The sequence below is a fragment of the Anoplopoma fimbria genome, chromosome 14 (genome assembly GCF_027596085.1).
Source record: "Anoplopoma fimbria isolate UVic2021 breed Golden Eagle Sablefish chromosome 14, Afim_UVic_2022, whole genome shotgun sequence".
Lineage (NCBI taxonomy): Eukaryota > Metazoa > Chordata > Actinopteri > Perciformes > Anoplopomatidae > Anoplopoma > Anoplopoma fimbria.
The window spans coordinates 15,760,420-15,773,730 of record NC_072462.1 but is presented as its reverse complement, the minus strand read 5'-3'; the positions used below and the strand labels follow the sequence as shown (position 1 = coordinate 15,773,730).

Here is a 13,311-nt window from a genome sequence, read left to right as displayed (position 1 = left end):
TTTAATACACGATACATCCTAATGTGTGTGTGGTTTTTTAATTGCTTATTGTGTTAGACAGTGCTGGCAAGTTGTAAGAATGAAACAAAAGAAGGAATGAAAGCTTTGGTGGATATTTGCCCATTTTTATCCAGAGCACATCAAGAGAACAGACAAACAGACCGCCCCTCTCTCCCATAGGTGATAAAACTTTGGCAGCTGCTTCAAACATAAGTGTAAATCAGATGTACACCACGTTTCAACATCAGTCTGCACATGGACTCAAACGCTACAGTACAGCATGTTTACACATACTGGTAGTTTTGCGTGTTTTAGCACCAACTACAAATTACATATACTTAACCATTAAAGAATACCGTTTTGAACATTTCCTAATTTCCAGGCCGCCTTTTGTTTCCATTTATTTCAGTGCACAATAAGAGTCCACTTCCAGTGCTTGTACTTTGAGAATGTTATGTTTTACTGGAAACACTGGTCCATTCATTTATACATTTTAAATCAAAGTTATATTGTTTTAACGCAGTAATACAGTTTTTCTTTATGAGTTTTTTAACGATGCCCTGACATCCAAGATACAGAAATAGAGGACACATTTAATAAAAAAATCTAAATAATGAATAGTCTTTTAAAACAGAAAATTAAACCAGTGTCACAAAACATCACCATCTTTCTCTATCCATCCTAGAAACTGAAGTATGATTCCCACAGCAGTTAGCATGTCCTGTCCTTTAATGTACAGAAATGAAACTTTATTGCAAAATTATGAATGTTTTCTACGGAGATGTTGCGTGTGTGGTGTTTATATGATTTTATCTCTGTTTTCTTAGACCCTCCAGTGCCCCTAAAGATGGAGTTCCTAAGGTAAGAAGTTAAAAATGTACTTGTCAATTTGACCTGAAATCTATTTTAATTATAAATATTACAACAGTTATTTAAAAGTGAGCATGTTTTTTGTGCCCTTCTGAGATTATGTCAGAAAACACATTGGCTTGGCATGCATTAGTGACCTGACAGGCCACATGTTATAGCACCTCTTAAACTTGTATGGCACAGGCATGCCTTCCATTCATACATAAGTGTGAAAACACCTTTTGATTTTGATGTTTTTGTTGTGCAGTGCTTTTGAGAATGCTGTTTTTTCGTGCATGAGTTCATTGTGGATTTGCGGTATTTGCATGCTGTGTGTCTCCACATTGATCCAGGACGAACATCAAGAAATCATTAAGCCTGTCCCAATCACTCATCCCGCCCCGAGCACTGCATACACCAAGCCATTGAGTCAGCCAGGTCCTGCATACAACAAGACAGCCCGGCCATTTGGGGGGGACGGCATTGGGGTCACAGCTTCCTCCCCGGCTGCTCCCTCCATTCCTTCACAGTCATCTGCTTTCAAGCCAGCTGCCCCTTCTCAGCCAATACAGCCTCCATTTCTGCTGAAGTCAAGCCTCCCTGTCACGGACTCCCCTCCGGCCAACTCAGCTCCCAGGCCCAGCCCTGCTCGCCACACCTTCACCTCCCCGTCTGCCTCTTCCTCCTCATCTAACTCCTCCTCTCCAGCCAGAGTGACAGCCCCCTCTTCCCAACCTAATGTCCCACAGCCCTCCGTCTATAACACACCTATCAACCTCTACTCCAACAACAATGCTTGTGAGGTGGTCATGGGACAGAGGCGCGGCCTTTTGGAGAGCCAGGGGCTGTCAGAGCCCTTCAATGGGTAGGTACCAATCATCAAACCAGGTTACCATATGTTTTCTTTATGTTAGTGTAAGTGCAAAAGATCAGAGTGATTTAGGAATATATGTACATTGTGTGCTTTAGTCCAGAAGGAGTTGGGGTTCAGAGAGGATACAATTTTTGCGTTACAGTCTGCATAAAAGAAAAAAAGAAAAATCTGCTCCTCCTATACATCATTCCCTATTCCACCCTAAAAAATGTGTCTCATTTGTAAAGCTAACATTGAAACAGCCCATCACCTATCTGTTTTCACACAGCTGCATGCAAAGAAATTCCGAAGCACACCGCACATCTTGTTTGAATCTTCTGCAGGGCAACCGGAGAGGGAACAGAGTCTAGACAACCTGCTAACTGATGCTACTGCCTGCTTATCTATAATTGACATTGTGGTTCTTAGCACTGCCAAACACACAGTCCGCCCAACAGGCACTGCTGGTGCAACACTTGTTTCTAATTAGCCAGACTTCTGTCAGCTCTGGGCTTCTAGAAACTAGGGACAGGAGTTTGGCTGGACCGGGCTTCATCAGCAGGATTTGGCTCACTGGTTGGGTCACAGTAGACTGAGCTAGACTAGCTAAGTAATTTGCCACTCATTCTTAACTCTCTGTCATCTGAAAAAAAATAGGTCACTGAGATCTGTTTTTATTGGCTTTAAGTGAGCAAGCAGCTTCACACTTAAATACATCTGCGAAACCCACCTCTATCTGGATGTGTTTTATAAAGTTACAGAGTTAACACTAGTGAGAATGGTCTATGAAGAGATGTTAAGAATCTGTTTCTTAATCTGGCTTTGGTCAGATAATCTGTGAAGATATCAAAAAGTGAAGAACAAAATGTTTTACTGTAATAAGCCATGAAGATAATGAACACTAAAGAGTTTGAGTTTCAGACACAACATTACTGTATAATTTCTTCAAGCTTCCTGTTGCAGTTCAACAGAAGGGAACTGCTTTGTTGCAGCATGTGTGTGTGTTTTTGACCTGACCTGCATGCTCTGTTTGTGGTTTCTGTGGATTCTCAGAAGGGCCTTTCACTTAAAGGGTTATGTGTTTCGAAGTATGGTTCATTTCTCAAAAGCTCTATTCATTCTTCTTCACTCATTCCCTTCTTTGCTTCAATCCTTTTCCATTGACCCCTTCTTTGCCCCCTCAGGAGGAAGAAGAGACAGACACCAAGTTAGTGTTATGAATGATAATACATCTGCTGCACTAGCTTTCTGACCATGTGGAATGTGATTACAGCCTTCACATCTCTCTGGTTTATGATTACCAAATGACAGCATGCTTGCACCTCTTTGAGCTAACCCTCACAAACCTCACGTTCGTGCTCTTCCACTTACAGAACATGCTCATTTCAAGGTCCAAACAAACTGCGAAACCCCGTAAATGATCTCTGTGATGCCACAGGACACCCAGTGGGGGTCAGCTCATACTGTTCATTTCCTCTCTTAGTGGAATAAGGCTCTGTGTTAGCTAATACAGCACACTCGGCTGTTCGAGTCACCCAGCTGTGCATCTGTCTAGCTTCATCTGATATTGTTGTCAGGCCAGACAATTCCTGCTAAATACATTCTTCTGTGGCTAAGAATAGGCTGACTTGTGCTGTCTTTGATCATCCTTCACCCCGACTCACCTGACACACACAGGAGCAAACACACATTATTATCGGCTTTGGAATGACCTACCGGAGGAGATAAGGCTTGCAGAATCAGTAATCTCTTTTAAATCAATTCTTGGCTTTTGTGTGATGTCGTCGTTTTATTGGTTCATTTTCATTTGGTCTTGGTATTTTATCTTGTATTTGTTTACTATATTTTACCATTATCACTTGATTTTATTTATTTCATTATTTTATTATTTTATTTATTTTGTTTGTTTATTTGATTGTCACTTGTTATTTCATTTAGTTTCTTATGCACTGTCTTGCTGGCTGGTCTGTCAAAGCACTTTGTAAACCTTGTTTTTAAAAGGTGCTATATAAATAAAGTTATTATTATTATTATTATTATTAGAAATTGTCTCACAGAACTAAACTGTGGATGTAAACATTTAACCTAAATATTAATGCATTCTAGAGTACCCTCAAATTATTTTAGAAAGAAAAAGTGAGCTTTCAGCTTCAAAGCACATTACTACCACCTTGTGGTGAGATGTGGTCACCGTCACTTTCATCTTTCACTCACTGTTATTAAATTGCAAATGGTGTGTTTAATTCTCCATTTTAGTATAGTGAATCTAATTACTTAATCTATTAAGATGTTTTATTAGCTGAATGACTTCTCATCCTCTGCTCTGTGGTTTCCTCTTTAATAGTGAACCTCAGAGAAGTCTTAAGTAAGTATAGGTTCAGAACAGTTTCTTGACTTTCCAATATAAACAGTGCAGTGGCATACAGTTTACTTAGCACTTAATGTGACTTTTGAATTTGTCTTTTCTACCTTTGTGCATTTTTCTTCACTACCTTCTAATTGCTCGCCTGCAGAACTCCACCTCCAGCTAGACCGAGGAGGTAATTGTGAAATCTAACCGCGGTTGGGTCATAATGTGAAACATGTATCTACAAGCTGCACCCATGATTGAGTGTGGAACACGTATTGCATAGTACAATAATACGTGTACTGTGTGTGTTGGTTGTGTGTTGGTTGAATGAATGTAAACAGGCAGCTGTTTTTCGCAGTGATAAATATCATTGACACAGGTTTAAAACACAGAGTCCTTCCATGTCTGTAACATCACTATCGTTGATCTGACTGTACAGGAAACCAAATGTGGAGCCTGAGGATCATGCATCCCCACTGAGCGATTCCAGCAAGAAGCGTCTGATTGAGGACACCGAGGACTGGCACCCGCGAACCGGCACCTCCCAGTCCAGATCTTTCCGTATCCTGGCTCAGCTCACCGGCACTGAAAAAGGTGTGTACCAACCTGTGTGAAGGTTTAAAACTCTGAAGAGACATATTACATTGTGGGTTTTTTTATGTGTTGAATCTGTCTTTATTTATGTAACATTTTAGGAAGTCTCTAAGTATTTTAAGGCTCAGCTTTGTATTGCTGGCAGTTCATTCTAGATCTATCAAACCAAATGCTTTAGGCCTGAGCACACCACAGTTTTATCCAAAGGTCACCAATTTTTTGGAAATCCTTGTGATTTTATTTCCTTTAGAAGCTTTTATATGGCTTTAATTATGTCCCTGCTTTATAATCTTATTTATTTGCCTCTTTAGATTAAAATTATACGGTTTATTTAGTCATAGTGCTTTAAGAAGACTTTCATCACTATAAGATTTTAATGTATTTTTTATATGACTGTTTTGACTCTAAGTGACATCAATGGTTACACAATCAGGCCTTGGGTCTCTTTCCATTCATAGGAGTTAAGGAGTGTGAATGTGTGCATGGATCTGCTTAACCTATGCAAAATGTAATTTATAGTAGCTCTGTTATTAGAAATCGAATGAACTAAGATGAGAGATTTGTCTGTCTCTTTCTGGCGAGGGATGTTACCAGACTGGTGTGGAACATGTCATGTGCTTTGAACATTTGATGTATATTCAACGTGGCTGCTGTTTCTGCAGCTGTGAACAATTTAGAAATATATCCAGAAAGTTCTAGCAGGTTCTAGTTTGCAGGGATTACCCTTGCTCTTACAGTTCATACCCTGACAGGATGAACATAGAACAAGCTGTAGCAGTTGCATCAAGAAGCAGAATTGTTTTAAAAATGTGTCTCCCCCTATTCTGTTATTCATTTTACTCTATTTTCATTGGTGTTTTTCTTTTTCACTGTTGCAGAGCAAGATCCAGAGAACAGTGGAAAGAAGTAAGTGGTTGGTGTTTTTTTATATAATCAAATTTGGTATGTGGTTTTGAATGTTCATTCACTCTCCATCTCTGTCTTTCGTCTGTGAGTATTTTCGTATTTCATAATAATAATAAATTCTTGATCATAGTGGTTTTATATTCAGAGTTGGCCCCCAAAGCACTAATTTAAGTGTGTCTGGGAGCCTGTGATTCATAGCCTGTCCAGACTTCCTGATCTTATGGTCCCACAGTATCACGCTTAATTTAAGGCTTAATTTGGAGAAACCGCTATGAGAGCTCTCAGAAGAAGACGGTTGAATGGAGACAGCCATAGACTCAGCATAGGCTTTGACTGCTACCGCTGTCCTCAGTCTTAAATCGTTTTAATCCCCAGTAAACACAGTTTGCCTTCCGTACCAGATTTTCAACCAATCAGTGTGTCACTCACTGGAACCTGTGGGTATTTAAGTGGTTTTGTGGGTAATAGCAGCCCTGCCAGACGGAGATTTCTGCTCTCTTTCTGTTAGTAAGATTTTGAGGGCATATTACACATCTGCCATGGCTTATAATTCAATACACATCTGCAAGGAAAAAGTCTCTTGTTCTATTTTCATCTCCAAATGTGCTATTTGTATTCTTTTTTGGTGCTGTTGCTATTTCCCACCTCATTTTTCAATGTGGTCACTCTTGTGTTATCTTAACCTTTCCAACTTTCTCTTCTTCTTTTTTCTCCTTCAATCCTGTGTTATGGGGCAAATCAGAGCGAACAAGTTGGACCCAGAAGTTATAGGACAAAAGTACAACAAGCTGAGAGATCGGCATCATGATGTTTCAGCACGTTTGCTCAATGTGCAGTAGGCACAGTTTTGTCTCGTCTTGTTAATTATTTTATTTATTTTATTTTGACCACTATTTAAGGTAAATTGCTTACCTTTTTCCATACCAACACAGTTGCAGCCATTATTTGGCAAACTATATGATGGCTTCTTATATTTCACAATCCAAAATTTCAAATAACAGACTCTTGATGTAAAAAGTGTTTTAAGGGATTATCCTGTTTATTTAATTATATATGTAAATGCATGCATGCGAGTAAAGATAATTGTCAGTTTATTGCAGTGTACATGCATACTTCTCTGTACATATTGTTTATGTCCAAGACTCTACTGCTCTGCACGCTTCCTGTAATCTTTTACCTAATTTTTCTCAGCATGTTTGTGTCTTTTTCTTCTATTATTCTACACTAACCAAAGTAGTTTAATTTGTCAGCTTTTAATGATTTTACCTCAATAAACTCTTGCTTTTCCTTTCTGCAGTTGCTTTGCCTATTTCTTGATCTTTCAATCCTTATTTTTTTCTTGCCAGGCAGAAAAAAGTAAACTTTTCAATTAGAAATGTCCAGTAGGTGAAAGTCTATATGAAGGATTCAGTAGTGCACAACATTAGTACATTTGAGCAATTAGACAAAAAAGTACATTGTTCAAACTGCCATCCAATATGAATCAGTTCTGTTATCGGCACCGCTCAAGCATTTCAACCATGAGAACCACTTCTTTCCATAAATGTAGACACATGAGATATAAAACCACTGGGTGATTGCTTTGAATTTCAGTCATGTTTCTCATGTCATTCATTCAAAAAAAATATATAAATCATAAATCCTTGGTTGACAGCACAATTGGCTCAGTTGTTCTTAACATACAGTGTGCTGTTGTTGAAATCACAAACCACCTCAGGGTTAGAAATTGTTAACCTGTAGGTGCAAATCCTTTGCTCAACCGGCCTATCTGAGCAGCAACAGGGTCTAAATAAGGGTAGCTAAACAATTGTTGTTTGTAATATTAAGGATGCTTCTTAAGGGCAGAATAAATATAATTAGAGAAGCAGATTATATGTACAAAACTATAATAAACCAGTAAATAATATGTTTCAATTAGGATTAGTTTTTACTAGTTTAGAAACATAAGTGTTTAGCCTTTTTTTGGTTGCTTTCCATCGGAGCCCTCAGCTTAAAATGAAAGCTGTGAAACTTAACAAGGGGTAGGCACTAGAAACACTAGGGCTTCTTATTTTCTACTAAAATATGTGGTGGCACTTAACATGCCGTGCTGCAACAAGAAAGGTGTTTCTGTCTTTGCTGTTTCAGGACAATAAAGCAATAACACCCTCTAAAATCATACCACTGGTTATCTCCAGAAATGATTGAAGGGTGAGCTCCATGTACAGCGGATACTATGGCATCACAACCTGTAATTGTTTCCTCATATCAGTGACTGACAAACCAAATGGAAAGTGGGCTTATTTGAACGTGCCCCATAATTGTACTTGCAGTCGACCAAATCACGCTAGGCATCAGTCTGTAGTGGAAGTTCAGTTTAACTGGTGCCACAGTCCCACTCTTAGATTTCTTTCATACTCAGGGATTATAGGAATAAGGCAAAACAAATACCACACCAGATAAGAGGGAAAAGCTGAGAACACAGTGGGTGTTTCCAGTAAAAACAAAGAGTGACAGGCATCAGATGACACTTGTTGAAGATCTACAGAAGATGTGTGTGTGTGTGTTGTGTTGAATTATGATTCATACAAAATATTTACATCTGTTTCCTAGTGAGGCAGTTGACAAAACCACTCCCGCTGTGCACACCTCGCCTGCAGCAAAAACATTTACCAAATCTGCAGCATCACCCAGGAATGGCAACGCCGTCCCTGCTTCCACGTTCAAGAGCCCAGCGGCCCAGAACAAGCCTTCCTTCCAGCCTGGAGGTCCAACAGGTAGAGGAACACATTCATAAATCCTCCCCTACTTCTGTTATGTTCACGGTCTCTCAAAAAAGTTGTAGTTCTGTCCAGTTTATTTTGTGTAGTTGCTTCTTTTAGCCTACAGAGGGCAGCCCCATTCTTTTAAATCACTGCTGCTCAGCCATAACATTTATTGCAGGTTTAATATCTGACCAGTGGCGGCCGGTCAATAGGGGGCGCTAGGGCGCCGCCCCCATCAAAATTTCAGGAAAAAAGTATAGACACAGTAAACATAAATTACATAATAAAAAGTAATTACCACGTCTGTTCAGTGTTCACTCATACAATGGGTTTTACTTTTAAATTTTTATGCCTTTCCATTCAATATTGGGTTTATTCTGGGTTGTTTCATGCATTTCAATAGCGAGGGGCGCCGGCCAAATGAGTGTGTATGTGGCCTCTTAAACTTTTGGCTTCCATGTGACTTCATGCTGGTCTCTAATTGGTCACTTCAAGATTCTCCTCCGGGCGCAGCTCTCTGCGCCCCTGGCCAATCAGCGTGCTTGGGCTCATTTTTCATCCAGTCTGATTGATTCATGATACCTGTCAGTCAAAGTCACTCCCCTGGCAACGGAGCCGTGCCTGTCACTCAAAGAGCGACAGACACGCCCACGCGCACACGGAGCAGACAGAAAAAAACAACAACGAGAAGACAGGAGGAGACATGGCGACAGCAAACGAAAATTCGGTTGTTTCGTTACGCAGTAATCCTTTTCGAGGCGTTCGGTGGAGGAAAAAAAAAAGAATAAAGGAGCTTGGACCGGAGCAGCCTGATATACAAATCCAGCAGCAGGCAAGTGACAGGGGAAGGAGTTACACTAGAGGCTTCTCCCGTTTGTGTTACACCAAACACAGTTGGCTAGCTGGATGTGGAGTTAGCAATGCTCTCTATTGCTTTCCATGCTTGCTTTTTCAAAGTGTTGGCAGTGGCACTGAAGCTCTGTGGACAACAACTGGGGTCAGAGACCTGAAACATCTCTCTGAAAAATGCAAACGGCATGAAAGTAGCCGTAGCCACCTTGACAACAGCATGAAGCTACAGTTTTTGGCCGAGTTAGCATTGCTGAACAATTAGATGAGGGCTACAGAGTTGGCATTAGAAGGCACAATGAAGAGGTGACAAAAAATCGTCACATACTGTCCAGGATAATAGACTGTGTGAAATTTTGTGGGGCCTTTGAATTGGCTTTACGTGGCCATGATGAGAGTGAGAGCTCTGTCAACCCCGGGATATTTCGTGGGCTGGTGGATTTTGTTGCCTCTCTGGATGGAGCTTTGAAAGAGCACCTTGAGACTGCCACTGTTTTTAAGGGTACTTCAAAAACTGTCCAAAATGAGCTCCTGGATTGTATGTTGTCTGTTGCAAGGGAGCAAAATTTATGTTCAAGTAGTTTATTGTTGTGTTGTAATCCCCGCCCGCCAGTGCGCCCCCCCAGATTTTTTTAGCACCAGCCGCCACTGTATCTGACACTAAGCCATTTAGGATTATGGGCTCTATTAAATCCAGAGGTGTTCTGTTAATGAGCTCATTGGCTTTTCCCAAAATCCCCTCGGTTAAATAGATTGTGAAATCGAGAATTATGTATTTTATTTTGTGTGAAAGCTGCTCTTTAAATCCAGCTATCCCTGCCACGAGACCTTGAGCTGGTCAGGGTAAATATTTGCTTGGAGGCATCAATCAGGGGTCATTATTAGCAATGCTGAGACACATGTGTGCTCTCATACATGAATAGACGCACTATGTGCCCCAATGTATGTCCCTAGAGGCCTTTTTAAGAAACGGCTGCTGAAAGGTGCCACAGGGAGAGAGCTGGAGAGCCCACAGTCCGTTCTCTGTTGACTGTGTTATTTATCAGATTAACACATACTTGAGTTCAAGTAAAGAGGAACGTATCTCATAGTGGCCATGTGCAGCTGGGCGGGAATATGTGGAAAGTGACCTTTTACATTTATTGACATGAATTAATAATTTTGGCACTTAAACTGCAACGACCTTCTAACGCAAGACATTTGTGGAAAATGTAGGCCGTCCAAAATAAGAATTTTAAAGACGCTATAATCACATTCAAATTTTACACATTGGGGATTTATTCTAAATGTAATAGTTTGTCAGTGTGACTTCTTTCAATTGCTCTCCATTAAACTGTCTCTGAATTCAGTGAGATATAACAGACAAAACAGAAAGCTGCAGTCCTGCTCTGATTTAGGATTTTTTTAAATTCTTATCTTCCTAATACAGCACAACAGCAATGATAGACTCACAAATGTCTGTTTTCACTCTCTGTCTTATTTAATGTGGCTCAGCCTACAATTGATTCTCTTGCCAAAGGTTTCTTTGAGAATATTTTAGCCCCGACAGCCCGTCACCATCCGCCTCACTGTGCCAGCTGTCACATAGATAAGGCTATATAGTGCCACTGAAAAATATTTTGACTCCAGCATAATTCCCTGTGTCAAAACCCAATTAAATTAGATTGAATATATTTATCCATTTTTGGTATTACCATTATGTACAGCAGTTATATTTTCTGTTAAATATCTGAACAGATTAAAAAAAAAAGGTCTGAATGCTGTCTAAAAAACATCTCTATACTGACTACTGGATGAATACAGAACATACAGAAAACTTGGACTAGACCTACTCAAATTTGAATAAATTATCACCTTAAAAATATTAGCATAAAAAATATCCCAAATATGCATGTTTTTGATAGTAAACTCCTTCAAGTCTGCTAAGCCCCCCAAATTCCTAGAAAGAAATACTAATAAACACTAATACACACACTGGTCCTGCTCAGGAAGTGTTTGGCAATTTGGATATTTTAGGGATAATTATGTTTGTTAATGTCACTGGAAATTGTCTGAATGTGTTTATAACAAGAGCAACCTTTCAAATGAGCCATAACGCAAACATCCTTTTTACCCAATAATTATAAACTAAATAAAATTCTCTGAGAGAATCTTTGTATCCCTATTTGGAGCCCATATTTTTCTCCATCACACATACTCTCTAGTATCTTTCTTCCTATAAAACCCACTCACACCATTTTCTCACATCCCTGCTAGTGCCCAGCTATGTTTATTCAGTTTGTTTGCTCTCCATTTCAAGGAAATTTAAGGAGCTCTTGTCCTTTGACCTCCCAAGTCTTTGATAACGGAGCTCTCTTTCAATAGTGTCTCTGTTCCAAATGTCTTTACCCTCGAGCACTCCCTCTGAGAAACAGGACTGACCGCCGTCCTGGATGTGTCTTTTCACTGTGAGAGCAAAGGAAAAATTGTGCATCCTCTCCGTGTGTTTTGAGATAAAGTGGGGGGGGGGGATTATTTTTCCAGGTGTCTCCTCTGACTCTGGGAATGTGTTGTTTCCCCTCAGTGGGAAAAATGTATCCCTTGTCTGGGTTGGGTGTGGTGGCTCTGTCCAACACAGCTGTCTAATGATTCAGGCGTGGAGGTTAGAGATCATCAAATCATTCTGACAACACAAGTTATGCTCAGAACTTATAAAATAGTGGATCAGTAGAATGAAATCATTATAATTTCAAGCAATATATTTATGGTTTGATTGATTGTTGATCACTTTAACATTTTGGGAAGTACATTTCTTCTATTACTTTATCTACTGCACCCAGCTTTTTTCCAATTTAAATACTGACCTATTATTTCTGCTACTGGTTTAGGTTTTCCTAAGGGTGGAGCAGCTCCTTCATTTGGTAAGGTTACCAACCCTGCTCCTAAAGGTCCGGATCGGCCCACCCCACAGCCTCATCCACAGGACCTCAACTCCGTGGTGCAGCGTGCCGAGCACATCCCAGCCGGGAAACGCACCCCGATGTGCAACAAGTGCAACAATGTCATCAGGTAAATAGCATCAGAAATGTTGAAAATAGAATTCAATCAGAGTGTAAAATTCGACACAACTTCTGCAAAAACTTTACCTCAGTAGGTGGATGTTTTTTTTTTTATGTTTGTATAATTTATTTGAATCCTGTCGCTTGCTTATTCTTACAAGGGGCCCATTCCTCGTGGCCATGGGCATGTCATGGCACCCCGAGGAATTCGACTGTGCTCACTGCCACTCCTCCCTGGCAGACCGTGGATTTGTGGAGGAGAAGGGCCAAGTGTACTGCGAACGTTGCTACGAGCAGTTCTTAGCTCCCACCTGCGGCCGCTGCCACCAGAAGATTCTGGGGGTGAGTGAATAAAACTGAATGGGAGATGTGCCAAATCATAACTTTCTTATCTGTGCTTTAATTTTATTTAAGCTCTATTTAACCATGATTGGGACCATTGAGATTAATAAATCCCTTTTTACAGAGAGTCGCGCTCAAGACATTTGGGCAGCAGCACAAGATAGAAATTTAAATGTGATTGTGAACAGATACAAAACAGACTACAAATCATAGCCTAACATCCCGAGATCAAAGGGCAGCACAAGCCATTCAAAATATCAGTTTAAGCCCCGCAAGATTCTGTCTACAGGTCTTTGAAAAGCCCTGTAGAAAAAAAAAAATCATGGTGTTAACAAATTCAACAAGCTGTTCCTCATTTATTTCTTCTATTTTTCTCTGCAGGAAGTCATGAATGCCCTGAAACAGACCTGGCATGTGTCCTGTTTCGTCTGTTTCTCCTGCCATCAGCCAATCAGGGGCAACACATTTCACATGGAGGATGGACAGCCATACTGTGAGAAAGGTACAGTAGGAATCCCATAACAGTTAACAAAATGTTATAAAGAAAAACCATGTGTGCAAACAGACTGACCTCCTGTCAACATGCTATTCTCTCAGACTACTACAACCTGTTTGGAGCCAGTTGCCACGGCTGTGACTTCCCCATCGAGGCCGGGGACAAGTTCCTGGATGCTCTAGGATTCACCTGGCATGACACCTGCTTTGTGTGTGCGGTAGGTCCAGGAGACAGTTTCACTCACAGCTAAAACAAGAGCTAAAAATAAGAAAATGTTGATAATATCTTGT

General features: G+C 40.3%; 1 protein-coding gene across 1 annotated transcript in view; it reads left to right on the top strand.

Annotated features, from left to right (window-relative positions):
* pdlim5b (PDZ and LIM domain 5b) overlaps nt 1-13,311 on the top strand; it is a 37,758-nt gene that overhangs the window by 23,281 nt on the left and 1,166 nt on the right. The window contains exons 4-12 of the mRNA XM_054611980.1: nt 828-861; nt 1,203-1,714; nt 4,492-4,646; nt 5,525-5,552; nt 8,145-8,308; nt 12,013-12,193; nt 12,345-12,525; nt 12,907-13,027; nt 13,123-13,238. Of these exons, the coding sequence (XP_054467955.1) occupies nt 828-861; nt 1,203-1,714; nt 4,492-4,646; nt 5,525-5,552; nt 8,145-8,308; nt 12,013-12,193; nt 12,345-12,525; nt 12,907-13,027; nt 13,123-13,238 (1,492 nt within the window). The remainder of the gene's footprint in view (nt 1-827; nt 862-1,202; nt 1,715-4,491; nt 4,647-5,524; nt 5,553-8,144; nt 8,309-12,012; nt 12,194-12,344; nt 12,526-12,906; nt 13,028-13,122; nt 13,239-13,311) is intronic.